The 15,734-nt window shown below is 34.6% G+C and overlaps 1 protein-coding gene across 5 annotated transcripts in view; it reads right to left on the bottom strand.

Moving 5' to 3' along the window:
• CNTLN (centlein) overlaps window positions 1-15,734 on the bottom strand; it is a 275,109-nt gene that overhangs the window by 189,251 nt on the left and 70,124 nt on the right. For all 5 annotated transcript variants that reach the window (XM_059656594.1, XM_059656593.1, XM_059656592.1 and 2 more), the window contains exons 4-5: window positions 9,783-9,917; window positions 9,009-9,188 (exon numbers count right to left, since the gene is read on the bottom strand). In XM_059656594.1, the coding sequence (XP_059512577.1) occupies window positions 9,009-9,188; window positions 9,783-9,917 (315 nt within the window). The remainder of the gene's footprint in view (window positions 1-9,008; window positions 9,189-9,782; window positions 9,918-15,734) is intronic.

Raw genomic sequence — 15,734 nt, forward strand, 5'->3', positions numbered from 1 at the left:
CCTGCAGACTGAAAGGTCCCAGGTTCGATTCCGGTCAAGGGCGTGTATCTGGGTTGCGGGCACATCCCCAGTAGGAGATGTGCAGGAGGCAGCTGATCGATGTTTCTCTCTCATCGATGTTTCTGACTCTCTCTGTCTCTCCCTTCCTCTCTGTAAAAAATCAATAAAATATATTTTAAAAAAAAGAAAGTTAATGATTTGAAACAAATAAACTTGAAATTCTAGGTAGGAATTTACTTATTAAAATTAAAATAAAGAAATTATCGTACAATAAAAAATTTAATTACATGAACAAAAAATGAACTCATTTACTTAAATATTAACTAAGAAAAATGGCAGATATTTCATTATTTACTCTATGTTAACTGCCCACACATAAATGCACTCAGAGAAGAAAAGACAGTACTGCAAACAAGGATATCAAAATAATTTTATAATGTTTGAGACTGAGATCATGCTGAGTTCTCTTGATGGTAGTGAAATTTCACCTATAGTTCTTCTAAGTTGGCCTTTTCATGCTAATAGTGCTCCAAATCTTCTTCCATTTTGAAACTATTTAAAACCTAATGTTATCTTTTCAAAGATAATTTTCTCAAAAATATATTATAAATTTAATTTTAATTATTTTCAAAAAGTATTAAATGAATTTTATATCTAATAATACAATATGCCCACACAAACAACATACAATCATTATTTCTAAAGTGAACACTAGGCTTTAGAAATCTACCCTAGCCAAGCTCCCAATGCTCTTAGATTCACCCTACAGTAGCTAGAATAAATTTTTTTTAATCCTCACCTGAGAACACATTTATTGATTTTTTTTTAGAGAGAAGGGGAGGGAGGGGCAGATAGGAAAAAAGAAAGAGGAAGGAGGGGAGAGAGAGAGGAGAGAGAGAGAGATCGAGAGAGAGAGAGAGAGAGAGAGAGAGAGAGAGAGAGAGAGAAGAAGCGAGAGACATCAGTTGCCTCCTATACGTACCCCAACCAGGATGGAACCCACAATGTAGGTATGTGCCTGAATGAAATCAAACCCACATCCTTTTTAGTTTACTGCACGATGCTTCAACCAACTGAGCAATGCAGCCAAAGCTACAGTAATCTTAAAAAAAAAATACTTGCAGAGGTCAATGGGGAAAAAGGAAGACATATGTAATACTTTCAACAATAAAGTTGTTGTTTTTTGGTTTTTTTTTAAAAAAAAGAATTTACCCCAAAGCTCAAGTGCACACGGGACATTTTCAAAGACAGACCACATATTAGGACACAGGCAAAGTCTCTTCAAATTCAAGAAGATAGAAATCATATCAAGCATCTTCTCAGATCATAATGGCATAAAATTAGAAATCAACTACAATAAAAACAATGAAAAAAATTAAACACGTGGAGGCTAAATAGCATGCTATTAAACAATGATTGGGTTACCAAAGAGATCAAAGAAGAAATTAAAAGCATCATGGCAACAAATGATAATGAAAACACACCAATCCAAAATCTATGGGACACAGTGAAAGCAGTCCTGAGGAAAGTTCATAGTTCTACAGGCCTACCTCAAAAAACAAGAAAAAATGGTAATAAATTATCTAACTGTATAACTTAAAGAACCAGAAAGAGAACAATAAGAAAAGCTCAGAGTGAGCAGAAGGAAGGAAATAATAAAGACCAGAAAGGAAATAAACAACATGGAGACCAAAAAAACAATACAAAAGATCAATGAAACTTAGAGCTGGTTCTTTGAAAGGATAAACAAGATTGATGAACCTCTAGCCAGGCTCACCATGAAACAGAGAGAGGACCCAAATAAAAAAAAATCAGAAATGAAAGAGGTGAAATAACAACTGACTCCACAGAAAGACAAAGGATTCTAAAAAAAAAAAAAATACCATGAACAACTCTTCTAGCAAACTGGACAACCTAGACGAAATGGATATATTCCTAAAAAATACAAGCTTCCAAAACTCAATCAAGAAGAATAAAAAAAAAACAGAATAAGCTTATAACTACTGATGAAATTGAAACAATTATCAAAAAAACTTCGAGCAAACAAAAGCCTTGGTCCGGATGACTTTACAGGTGAGTTCTACCAAGCATTGAAAAAACTAAAACCTATCCTCCTCAGACTACTCCAAAAATTTCAAGAGGAAGGCACACTTCCAAGCTCTTTCAATGAAGCCAGCATCACCCTAATACCAAAACCAGATAAAGACACCACAAAGAAGAGAACTACAGGCCAATATCCTTGATGAACATAGATGCTAAAGTCCTCAATAAAATTCTAGCAAATCAGATCCAGCATTACATTAGAAAGATCATACACCATGACCAAGTGGGATTTATTCCAGGATGCAAGGATGGTACAATATCCACAAATCAATAAACATGATGCATCACGTAAACAAATTGAGAGACAAAAATCACATAGTCATGTCAATTGATGCACAAAAAACATTTGACAAAATCCAACATCCTTTTCTGATAAAAACTCTCATCAAAGTGGGAATAGAGGGATCATACCTCAACATAATAAAAGCCATATATGACAAACCTACAGCCAACATCATACCTAATGGGCTAAAAATAAAACCATCCTAAGAACAGGAACAAGACAGGGATGCCCACTCTCACTAATCCAGTTCAACACAGTACTGGAAGTGCTAGCCAAAGCTATCGGACAAGAAGAAGAAATAAAAGGCATTAAAATTGGAAAAGAAGTAAAACTGTCATTATTCACAGATGATATGATATTGTATGACACTGTACATACAAAACCCTAAAGACTCAATCAAAATACTAGACTTAATAAGTGTGTCTGGCAATGTAGCAGGATACAAAATTAACACCCAGAAATCTATTGCTCTTTTATACACCAAAAATGAACTCACAGAAAGAGAAACTAAAAAAAACATTCCATTTACCATTGCAACAAAAAAATTAAGATACAGAGGAATAATTTTAACCAAGGAGGTAAAGGACCTGTACTCAAAAAACTATAGGATGCTGAAAAAAGAGATAGAGGAAGACATAAATAAATGGAAGAACATACCGTGTTCATGGATGGGAAGAATTAACATCATTAAAATGTCCATACTACCCAAAGCAATCTATGGATTCAATGCAATCCCCATTAAAATACCAATGGCGTATTTCACAGACCTAGAACAAACTCTCCAAAAATTGATCTGGAATAAAAAAGACCCCAAATAGCCACAGCAATCCTGAGAAAGAAGGACGAAGTTGGAGGGATCACAATACAAGATATCAAGCTATAATACAAAGCCATGGTTCTCAAAATTGCCTGGTACTGGCACAAGAACAGACACATAGATCAATGGAACAGAACAGAGAATCCAGAAATAGAACCAAGACATTATGCTCAATTAATATTTGACAAAGGAGGCAGCAGCATACAGTGGAGTCAAGACAGTCTCTTCAATAAATGGTGTTGGAAAAATTGGACAGATACATGCAAAAAAAAAAAAAAAGAAATTAGACACCAAATTACACCATACACAGAAACAAATTCAAAATGTATAAAGACCTTAAATATAAGATTGGAAACCATAGAAATCTTAGAAGCCATCGGCGGCAAAATAGCAGACATATGTCATAGCAAGATCTTTACCATTACAGCTCTAGGACAATGGAAACTAAGGAGAAAATAAACAATTGGGAATACATCAAAATAAAAAGCTTCTGCACAGCAAAAGAAACCATCAACAAAACAACAAGAAAGCCCACTGCAAGGGAGAACATATTTGCCAATGCTATTTCAGGTAAAGGTTTAGACTCCAAAATTTATAGGGAACTCATACAACTTAACAAAAGGAAGATAAATAATCCAATAAAAAAAAAAGGGCATAGACCTAAATAGACACTTTTCGAAAGAGGACATATAGAAGGCCAAGAAACATATGAAAATATGTTTAAAGTCATTAATCATCTGAGAGATGAAAATCAAAACAACAATGAGGTACCATCTCACACCTGTCAGAAGGGCTATCATCAGCAAGTCAACAAATGATAAGTGCTGGTGAGGATGCAGAGAAGAAGGAACCCTCATGCAATGCTGGTGGGAATGCAGACTGATGCAGCCTTTGTGTTAAACCGTATGGAGTTTCCTCAAAAAATTAAAAATGGAACTCCTATTTGACCCCGTGATCCCACTTCTAGGAATATATCCCAAGAAAACAGCAACACCCACAGAAAGGACATATGCACCCCTATGTTCATAGCAGCACAATTTACAATAGCTAAGATTTGGAATCAGCATAAGTGCCTGTCAGCAAATGAGTGGATTAGAAAACAGTGGTAAATCTACACAATAGAATACTATGCTACTGTAAAAAAGAAGGAATTCTTACCATTCGCAACAGCATGGATGGAACTGGAGAGCATTATGCTAAGTGAAATAAGCCAGTCAGAGAAAGATAAATATCACAAGATCTCACTCATTTGTGGACTATAATGAACATAAACTGATGAACAAAATAGAGCCAGAAACATAGAAGCATCGAACAGACCGTCAAACCTAAGTGAGTAGGCTGGGGGAAGGGAGAGTAAGAGATCAACCAAAGGACTTGTATGGATGCATATGAGCATAAGCAATAGACACAGACAGTAGGAGAGTGAGGGTATGTGCTTGAGAGTGGGAGTGGCTGGGGAGAGGTCAATTGGGGGAAAAGAAGACTTATGTAATACTTTAAAGAATTTTTTAAAAATAGAATCAAATTTTGTTGTTAAAATGTAAAATAACAAAATGTGAACAATACACCAGAGGGTTCAAGAACAAATATAAGCAGATAGAAGAAAGAATCAGTAAAGTAGAGATATAACCTGTGAAATTATTGATTTTGAGAAGAAAGAAGGAAAAATGAATAGTTCTTATGGGGTCAGTGGAGCACCATTAAGAAAATCAACATACACATTATAGGAGTCCCAAAAGATGAGACAGAAAGCAGCAAAAAAAATAAGATTTGAAAAAATAATGACCAAACACTTCCCAACTTTGATATGAGATTTGCATATAAAAACCTAAAGACCTCAATGAACTCCAAGTAAGATCAATAGAAAGATACCCATATTGAGATACACTGTAATAAAACTTTGAAATTCAACTAAAAGCAAAGAGAGAATCTTGAAAGCAACAACAGAGAGTTACTTGTCATATACAAGGGACATTAATGAGATTAATAGCTGATTTATAATAAAAATTCACAGAAGCAGGAGGCAGTGGAACGACATATTTAATGATATAAAAGAAAAGAATTGATGACATTGAATTTTATACCCAGCAAAAGTGTTTTCAAAATTTAGAGAGTAATTAAGGTATTTATAGATAAGCAAAAGCTGATGGAGCTGGATCTCTTAGGAGAGATGCTAATCATTTAGATTGAAATAAAAGGATGCAAAACAGTAACTGAAAGCCATATGAAGAAACAGAGACTCCAATAAAGGAAAATATGTGGGGAAATATAAAAGCCAATATTACTGCATATTTGGTAACTGCTTTTTATTTCCTACATGATTAAATGACAAGCAAATAAAAATTACTAATCTATGCTACAGGGCACACAATTTTACTAAAAAAGAGTAATATGCAAATTGACTATCACTCCAACACACAACATGGCCGCCCCCATGTGGACACAAGATGGCCAGCAGGGGAGGGCAGTTGCGGGCAATCAGGCCTGCAGGGTAGGGCAGTTGGGGGAACAGGCCTGCAGGGGAGGGCAGTTGGGGGGACCAGGCCTGCAGGGAAGGGCAGTTGGGGGGGACCCAGGCCTGCAGGGTAGGGCAGTTAGGAGTGTCCAGGCCTGCAAGGGAGGGCAGTTGGGGGGAACCAGGCCTGTAGGGGAGGGTAGTTAGGGGGGACCAGGCCTGCAAGGGAGAGCAATTAGGGGCAACCAGGCCAGCAGGGGAGGGCAGTTAGGGCTGACCAGGCTGGCGGGGGAGGGCAGTTAGGGGCAATCGGGCCGGCATAGGAGCAGTAAGGTATCGATCAGGCTGGCAGGGGAGTGGTTAGGGGCAATCAGGCAGGCAGGCAGGCAGGCAAGCAGTTGGGAGCCAACAGTCCTGGATTGTGAGAGGGATGTCCGACTGCCCGTTTAGGTCCGATCCCTAGTGGAATCGGACCTAAATGGGCAGTCGGACATCCCTCGAGGGTCCCAGATTGGGGAGGGTGCAGGCTGGGCTGAGGAAAACACACCCTGACCTGTGCATGAATTTCGTGCACCGGGCCTCTAGTAACATAAAAATAACATGAAGGGAAAGTGAGAAAAATTGTGTATGCTACTGAAGATAAATATATATATTCACTTTCATGATCTTGCCTCAGTCAACAGTTTCTCTGATATGACACAAAAAACACATGGAACAAAATGTTGATAAATTCAGTATCATCAAAAGTTAAAATTTTTGTGCTTGAAATAATATTATTACAGAAGAAAAAAAACCTTAGGAATTGAAAAAAATAGTTTTAAATTATATAGCTAAAAGGAGACTTGTATCCAGAATATAAGCAAAAGAAATGAACACACATTTTTCCAAAGATATACACATTTATTCAAAAAACATACAATGGCCAATACATATGAAAAGATGTTCAACATCAGGGAATACAATCAAAACCCATTGAGAAGCCATTTTGTATTCACAAGGAAGACTATAATTAAATAGACATGACCTCCTCTGGCCAGTGTTCTCAGTGGTTAGAGCATCAGACTGCACACCTAAGGGTCCCAAGTTCGATTCCCAGTCAAGGGCATGTACCTGTGTTGCAGGTTCAATCCTGGCCCTGGTCAGGGCACATGCAGGAGACAAGCAATCGAAGTGTCTCTCTTATACCAATGTTTCTCTCTCTCTCTCTCATCTCTCCCTCTGTCCCTTCCACTCTCTCTAAAAGTCAATGGAAAAATATCCTCAGGTGAGGATTAAAATAAATAAATAAATAAATATATTAGAAAAAACAAAAATACAGACAAGTCTCCCTGGCCAATGAAGCTCAGTTGATTGGAGCATCGTCCCATACATGGAAGGGTTGTGGGTTCAATTCCCAGTCAGAGCACATACCTAGGTTGTGGGTTCGATCCTCAATCTGACTGCAAATGGGAGGAAACCAATCAATGTTCTCTCTCACCTTTCTCTCTCCCTCTCTCTCTCACACTCTCCTTCTCCCTTCCCTTTTCTGTACAATCAATTAGCATATCCTCAGGTGAAGATTAAAAATAATAAAAAATAAATAAAATTTAAAAAGACAAGTCAACAAATGTTGAGGATGGCAGAGAAATCTGAACCCTCATACACTGCTGCTCAGCATGTAAAATGGTGCAGCTGCTTTTTTTTAAACATCTGTATGGATAAACATTTTAATTAGTACCAACTGCCAACAATGAGCAAAATGTAAATGACAGGTGGATGCAGGTTGAGTAATGAGACCAGAAAGCCACTGTTTCCTTTCTACTCCAAGAATTTCAAGAAACAGTCCATATACTACCTCTTTTTAAAAGTAAGCTTATAAATTCTCCTGAACCCTAAAATTATCAACAATACACAAATAGTTATCATTGTTTTGGTGCAGCTGATTTTGAAAACAATCTGACATTTCCTCTAAAACTTAAGGACAGAGTTACACTAAGGCTCAGTGATCTCATTTCTTGTTATGTACCTAAGAAAAATGAAGATATATGTATGTATATACAAAATATTGTATACAAATGTTCAGAGCAGCATTATTCATAACACAAGTGTCCATATACTAGTGATAAATAAAATGTTGAATATCTATAAGATGGAATATTAATCAACAATAAAAAAGGATGAAGCACTAATACATGCTACACCATGGATAAATCCTGAAAACATTATTCTAAGTGGCAAAAGTCAGTCACAAAAGATCACATTCTATGATTTTAGTTAGAATAGAAAAATCTATAGAGAAAGAAAGTAGATTAGTGGTAGATTAGTAGATAACATATTATCTACTAATCCTTTGTGGAGCTAAGGATAAATGAGTAGTGATTGCTTAAGGTTACAGGATTTCTTTTGGGGATGATGAAAATGATTTCAAATTAATTGTGGCAATAGTTGCTCAACTATGCATAAACTAAAACTACTGAACTGTATACTTAAATGGATTCAATACAAGATATGTAAATTACATGTCAATTAATACTTTAGAGAGGAAAGAAGCAGCATATAATTTATATGACTCAGAAAATTTCAGATAATGTACAAATTTTTAGAACCAAGACAGTTGGGAAAAATGCTGAAAAGAAAAAAATAAATATATATGTGTGTTTTTATATATTCTTTTTTATGTGTGTATACATAAAGGGACTATCATACTTGCTAGCACTAAAATACATTTCTGTCTTTTCAACAAAATCTGGGGAAAAGAAAAACCTAACATTTGATGGGGAAAAATGAACATAACATTCCCAAGACCAAGAAAGTCACAAAAACATATTATTTTGAAAAATACTGATCAAAAGAGTGTAAGAATATTATATAAAGCCTAATTGCACCTATATATTCTATAAAATAAGATTTTACTATGAATAGGCCCTCTTAAGCCAAAGAAAACACCATCTTCAAAACTCATATGAGTATTGTTTTAACTGTCTTGTGCTTTTTTAACTTTTTTAAAGGCCTTGAAAATAGTTTTAAAGCTATATTCCAATGAATTCTAGCCTTTATCTATAAATTTAAGCCCTAACTGAAAAGAGTAAAAATTCATGATACTAATATTTCTAAAACATGTTTTCTTTCAAAATGCAATATCATTTATTTTTAGTGATTATATTATAGATAAATATTTGAAGTCAGTTTCCTGCTTTGCAACATCAATTTTTAAAAAGCTGTGGGTCTTAAGTGAAGGAATATAAATTAATACTAGTCCCATTGCTGGATTTGACTATATAACTTGCTATTTAAAGAAAATAACATATAATAAACTTCCCGTGAGAAGTTAGGTCCAAAATCACAGGGTCAATTCCATTCTGATTGAATACCTTTATTTTTGCATCAATGCTATATTTCTCTTTTTTCCAATGAGCTTCCTGCTTCCTCAGTCTCTCCAGGTCATTTAGCAGGTCAACACAGCGGGTACTTAATTTCTCATTTTCCTCTTGCAGGTCTTTTATAACCAGTCTGTTTTGTTCTTCCTTATTCTGTATACACTCTTTACTGTCCTACAGAACAGGGCCATAGGGCCGATAAAAAACAACAACAAAAAAAATGGTGAGCACTAATCAGCAAATATAAACTGTGCAGTTTTACCCTCACAGCAGCTTCTTCTATATTTGATAGCCAAGGTCACCTGTATACTTTCATTGGCCTCTTTTCATGCAGGTGGATAGATCATATTTTTCACTGGATGGCAGCTTTGATGAGTACACATTTGCAAAGAGACCATTAATTGATCAAGCTTCCTTTGATGCTGTCCCCAGCTATTTTTGAGACTCATGCAGACATATACTCCCAGGGTTTTATCAATTAATAATGCCAGTCCCATCAGAATCTAATTACAAGCAGCCACATATTCACACTCCTACTTTCTTAGCTCCATTTCCATCATTAACTATTTATCTGAAAGTTACCAAGCTTGGAGTCTTAGCTTTAAAGCATCTTTCTCAGAGTTTTTGAATGTGAGAAAACTGTGGTACATCAGAGCCTCAGGCAATTTTTCCTCCAAGGTTGTCACTTTCTGTGCCACAAAAGCTGACAAAGCTTAAAGTACAACTTCAAAGTAATAGTACTGTAAAACTATGTACAAGTCAACACACCTTAACTTCTTGCCTTTTATCTTTAAATTTCTTCTGCAAGTCACTGAATTCTTTCCTTAAGAAAGCATTTTCTTCATCTACTGCAATCTTCCGCTTTACAAGGTCATTTATGTCCTGTTTTAGTCCTGATTCTCTCTTTAAAAAAAGAAATCAGTTATTGGTGAGATGGTTTTTCTAAGAAAAATGTATGTCCTCTAAAACGATTCAGACCTCAATTAAAATGTAAGGATTAACTAGCTTTCATAATAACAATGCTCATTTTCTTCCTGTGATATGCCCACAGGTTTTTAAGTAAACTCCAAGTACAGCATCTATTTATTAGTTTAAAACATAGACCACATAAAAACTAGATACCAAATATTAAGCCACAATCAGAAAGCAAACTTTTAGGATTTAGGTGTGAATAAGAGAAAAACAAAATATTCTAATCAAGGAAAATGCATATTAACTAAAATAAGTATTATACTTTTGACTATCATTTGAAAGGAAATATGTTTAAGTGAAACAATTACAGTTTTTTTGAAGGTGTAAATAATTTAAAAGAATAAAAATGGCATGTTTGATCTGGTAGCAAAAATATCTTGCTCCATAGAAAGAATATTCAGAATATTTAAAAATTCACAATTTTAACTGAATATTCTTCTTACCAGCCAGAGATATCAAAATGATACTGAATTGAAGGATGTATCCATGACTCAATTCTTAGTTTCCCACTTCTCTCCTTATAGCTTTTTTCTCAGAAAATGTACCCATAGCTTATGGTCTCATCCATGTTTGAAAGGACTACATAATTTATAATCCAGCCCTGACTCTCTCCTAATCACCAACCCACATTTTCAACTTTCTATACAATACCTCCACTTGGATCATCTGCAATCACCTCAAACTAACATGATACAACTGAAATCCATATTCTGATACTATCTCTTTCTTAAACTTCTTCAACTTTTGTCAATCCATCCATTTTTTCAACTAATAGTTATTAAATCCTATTATCTGGCTATACACATTTTTTTAAAGCCTCCAAGTCATTCTTAACATCATCCTTCCTTCAAGTTCCATCTGCCTTTCAACCAAGATATCAGCACATTGTTTTCTTATTAAGTAATATATTCAGTAGAAACCTCTAACTTTTTTCCTTCACTGATCTATCACTGATGGTCATATGATCCCTAAATCTCAATTTATTTTGCACTTCCATATTTACTGATAATAAACACTCTCTGAAGGACTTAGGGATGAACTTAAAAGTATGAATCAGGGGTAGGATGAAAAATGTGAGTCTAAGGAATAAAACGAGGGTATTTCCTATATTCTAATTTCTTAAAACTATAATCTAAAGTGATTTTCTTTTACTTCTACTTAAAAGTATTTTAAACACTAAATACAGTAATGGACAACTTAATAATAGAAATATGTTCTGAAAAATGCACCATTAGGCGATTTTATTTTTGCGTAAATATCATAGAATGTACTTACACAAACTTACATGGAATGGCCTACCACTGTAATTGTATGTACTATATACCGTTATATGAGTCTCAGTACAGTAAGTTTGTTTACATGAGAATGACCAGAAACACACAATGTGCTGTGCTACCACAGTATGATGTCTATGATAAAATTTCTAGGCAACAGGAATTTCTCAGCTCCATTACAATCATATGGGACCACTGTAGTATACGTGGTCCTCCACTGACCTAAAGGTTATTATGTGATACATAACTGTATATAGAAAAATAATCCATGATAAGTGTGTAAGGTATTAGGAAACAATAAAAAGAGCAGCCCTGTATCCATAACTACCAATTGAAAAAGACAACTTTATCATTATCTTTGAAGGCTCATGTACTAGTATGTCCCCTGATCCTCTTACAGGGGTAAGCATTGTCCTGAAACTTTGATTCTCACTCTTCTCTTGCTTTTCCTTATAGTTTGAAGACATATACACAGTCTCCCAAAAATGTATACACACTTTAACAGCTGATAGCTCAATTTTGAAAATGAAATGTATTTTAATAACCACTGCCTTTATAATTATTCAATATGTATGTATACATTTATTTAAATACGTATCCCTATTTAAACTGTATTATACAGTTTAGCTTATTTTTGAACTTTATATAAATTAAACCATTCTACACATATTCTGTGGCATGCTATTTTTGCTCAATTTACATTACAGATTGTAATCTAGTAATGGGTAATTAAATCAATTGTAATCTAGTAATGGGTCATCATAATCAGCATTTTTAAGTGGAATAGAATACAATAAAAATATCAAAGTGATATGCTCAAATTCTTACCAAAAAAACTATGCCCATAAGAATATACTTATGGCCCTAGCCAGTTTGGCTCGGTGGATAGAGCGTCAGCCTGCGGACTGAAAGGTCCCAGGTTCGATTCCGGTCAAGGGCATGTACCTTGGTGGCGGGCACATCCCCAGTGGGGGGTGTGCAGGAGGCAGCTGATTGATGTTTCTCTCTCATCGATGTTTCTAACTCTATCACTCTCCCTTCCTCTCTGTAAAAAAATCAATAAAATATATTTTTTTTAAAAAAAGAATATACTTATGAAAGAAGCAGACACACTTTATATATTAAATGAAATATCTCCTATTTTTTTGCAGTGTTTAATTTGTAATTTCTATTTTGTGCAAATGTTATAAAAGCATATTTAATATCAACTTTGTTACATTTTTACTTTTAATAGACATAGAAGGATATCTATTATATAAAACATTTATTTTATGAGTGTATACTGACTCATAAATTAAAATAATTTTTTTCTATGTGGGGATCATATTAAAAAAGGTTGAAAAACATTACTCTAGATTATATATGTTCACAGGTGAAAGTGCTAGGTCATAGGCTAGATGCACTTCAAGAATTCTCAACAGCTCCACATTTGCAACAACACTTGACTCAAGGTTGCTAATTTTTATAAATCCAATAGATATAAATGACTCCTCAACATGGTTTTCATTTCCATTTCCTGTTTATATCAAAATGAGTCTGACATAAGTCAAGCAGCATAAAAATAGATCCATAAATAGGGCCTATCCACAATTCATAGCCCATTTTTCTATTCTTATCTAAGTCTTATCCTCCATCATCTAATTCAATTTCTATTTCCTCCATGAGTCTTTCCTAACTAACACAGAAATTTAGCCATTTCTAAATTTCTGTATTGCCTACATTATTTATGCAACACTTAATATACTATCTAGTCTTGCTAATTTTGCCTCTATGTATTCATACTGTCTCCCAAACCAAATTATTAAATGTTTATGAATAAGATCGAAACTGAACTATAAATTCAATCATGTTAACTTTTGAATAAAAAAGCACAATACAGTGGGATATTAGTTAACCAAAACTATCACATTCTGGTAATTAGTTTGATAAATTTGATATTAGATTACAAAATCATTAAAGTAATGAATTAGATAAAGGTGTACTCCCAATAGAAGAATATTGATAAATTAAGTCTTCAAAGATTTGTAAAATTTAGTATAATTCAAAATATTTTTCTAAGAATATATGCCCTCAATGATCTACTTTAAATAATAAAAGCATAGGTATATACAATTACAGTTCATTTTATAATTTAGCTTTATGAAACTTTTTCAATTAACTTTTCTAGATAGAGTACATTCTTAATGGTCTGGCTTGGGTTAATATTAAAATAGCAAAAGAACTCAGAGGAACCATAAAGTAAAAAGGGTGACAAGAGAAAGTATGTCTGGAACAAATAATTTATTATGAATAAGCCATGAAATTAATAATTTACATCATGGTCAAGAGAAGTCTATAGAGTAAAGGAGAGAATGATAGTGAGTATGAAGCAGGAAAAAAGGCGGAGCAGCAGCATAAAACTTAAAACTCTATCAGGCAATACTTGAGCAAAGTTAATATATTATTTATATAACCTACTTTTAAATGGACATGAAAATTTTAATAAAGAAAAGATAAGTAATGAAATCACAACTAAAATAAATGGTGAATGGAGAAAGAGGATGGGGTAGGAGAATTAATTGTAATTGAGAACCTAAACTTATTTTTGAGCTTCCAAGAAGGTAAAGAAACAGGGAAATATAGTGTTAAAGAGCAATCATCATCTAATTAAATGCAATATATAGGTTATTAGCAGAGTCATATTATGTAATACAATATTAGGAGGGGGATTTATTATATGACTTATTTTATAACTGACAGTGAAAAGGCTAAAGCATAGACTTACCAAAAGAAGTTATATGAAAATGCTTACACAACTATCAATTAACTATGTTATATTAGACTACACTTCTATAAAAGTTTTTGTGCAAGCAGCTAAAAACATAGGGTGTGTTTTGTGCAACTTTCTAGTAATTTATGTATTTATTCATTTATATTTTATTAGCTAGTATATTTTTAATTTTTTAAGTTATTAAATTGATTGGGGTGAACTTTCTAGTAATTTAAGAGTTACATAAGCTAAAGGAGTTGTCATACTTGAGCTACTTAATTATATGCAGTAAAACAAAAAACAATGAAGGGACTTCCTGGTTTCTAACCCATGTAAGGAACTTGGAAGTCATCTCTCCTATTCAACACATGAAAAAGCTGAACACACTGAAAATCAACAACTCCTTTTAGATCCATCAGATAACTGAGGCTATAGGGCAAAAAACTGTTCCCAAAACTGGAGAGTCAAACAGACAGATACAGAGAATCACAAGTTACCAGAGCAGAAATCCAGGAGCAGAAAACTTCATGGGTAACCAGTACCAGGGTAGGAAAAACCTAATCTATAATTAATGAATTGTTGGAGGATCAGTGTAGATATGTTTGAGAGTTAAAAAGTCCAGGAGGGCCAGTCCTAGGGGAGCTCCAACCTTTCATGAGTTTTATGTACTTGAGCCTGGTTATCACAGGGAAGATTGGAGAAAAATCCCTTTCTGCTTCGTATAGGGAGAAGTGAAAAGTAGCCATCCTGTATAATAAAAGCCTAATATGCAAATTGACCGAACAGCGAACGACCGGTCGCTATGATGTGCACTGACCACAAGAGGGAAGTCAACACAGGAGCTGTGCCCAGCCTGCAGGCATCAGGCCAGCCAAGGCAGGTGCCTGCAGGGACCCCCTGATCACCCTACCGGTTGCCACTCAGATCGGCCCTGATTGCCAGCCAGGCCTAGGGACCCTACCCTTGCAGGAATTTTGTGCACCAGACCTCTAGTTTTAAAATAAGTAAAAAGACAGATAAAGACAACACAATGAAAGAGAATTACATGCCAATATCCCTCATGAACATAGATGCCAAAATCCTCGACACAATTATAGCAAATCAGATCCAGCAGTACATCAGAAAGATCATACACCATGACCAACTAGGATTTATCCTGGGGATGCAAGGATGGTACAATATCTGCAAATTAATAAACGTGATACATCACATAAACAAATTGAGAGATAAAAATCACAGTCATATCAATTGATGCAGAAAAAGCATTTGACAAAATCCAACACCCTTTCTTGATAAAAACTCTCAGCAAGGTGGGAATAGAAGGATCATACCTCAACATAATAAAAGCCATATATGACAAACCTACAGCCAACATCATACTCAATGGGCAAAAACTAAAACCATTTCCCCTAAGAACAGGAACAAGACAGGGATGCCCATTCTCACCACTCCTGTTCGACATAGTACTGGAAGTACTAGCCATTGCGATCAGACAGGAAGAAGAAATAAAAGGCATCCAAATTGGAAAAGAATAAAACTGTCCTTATTTGCAGATGATATGTTAATGTACATAGAAAACCCTATAGACTCCATCAAAAAATTATTAGACTTAATAAAGAAATTTGGCAATGTAGTAGGATACAAAATTAATGCCAAGAAATCTATGGCATTTCTACACACCAATAGTGAACTTAGAGAAAAAGAGACTAAAAAAACAATCCCATT

Source organism: Myotis daubentonii, chromosome 11, assembly GCF_963259705.1.
Source record: "Myotis daubentonii chromosome 11, mMyoDau2.1, whole genome shotgun sequence".
NCBI lineage: Eukaryota > Metazoa > Chordata > Mammalia > Chiroptera > Vespertilionidae > Myotis > Myotis daubentonii.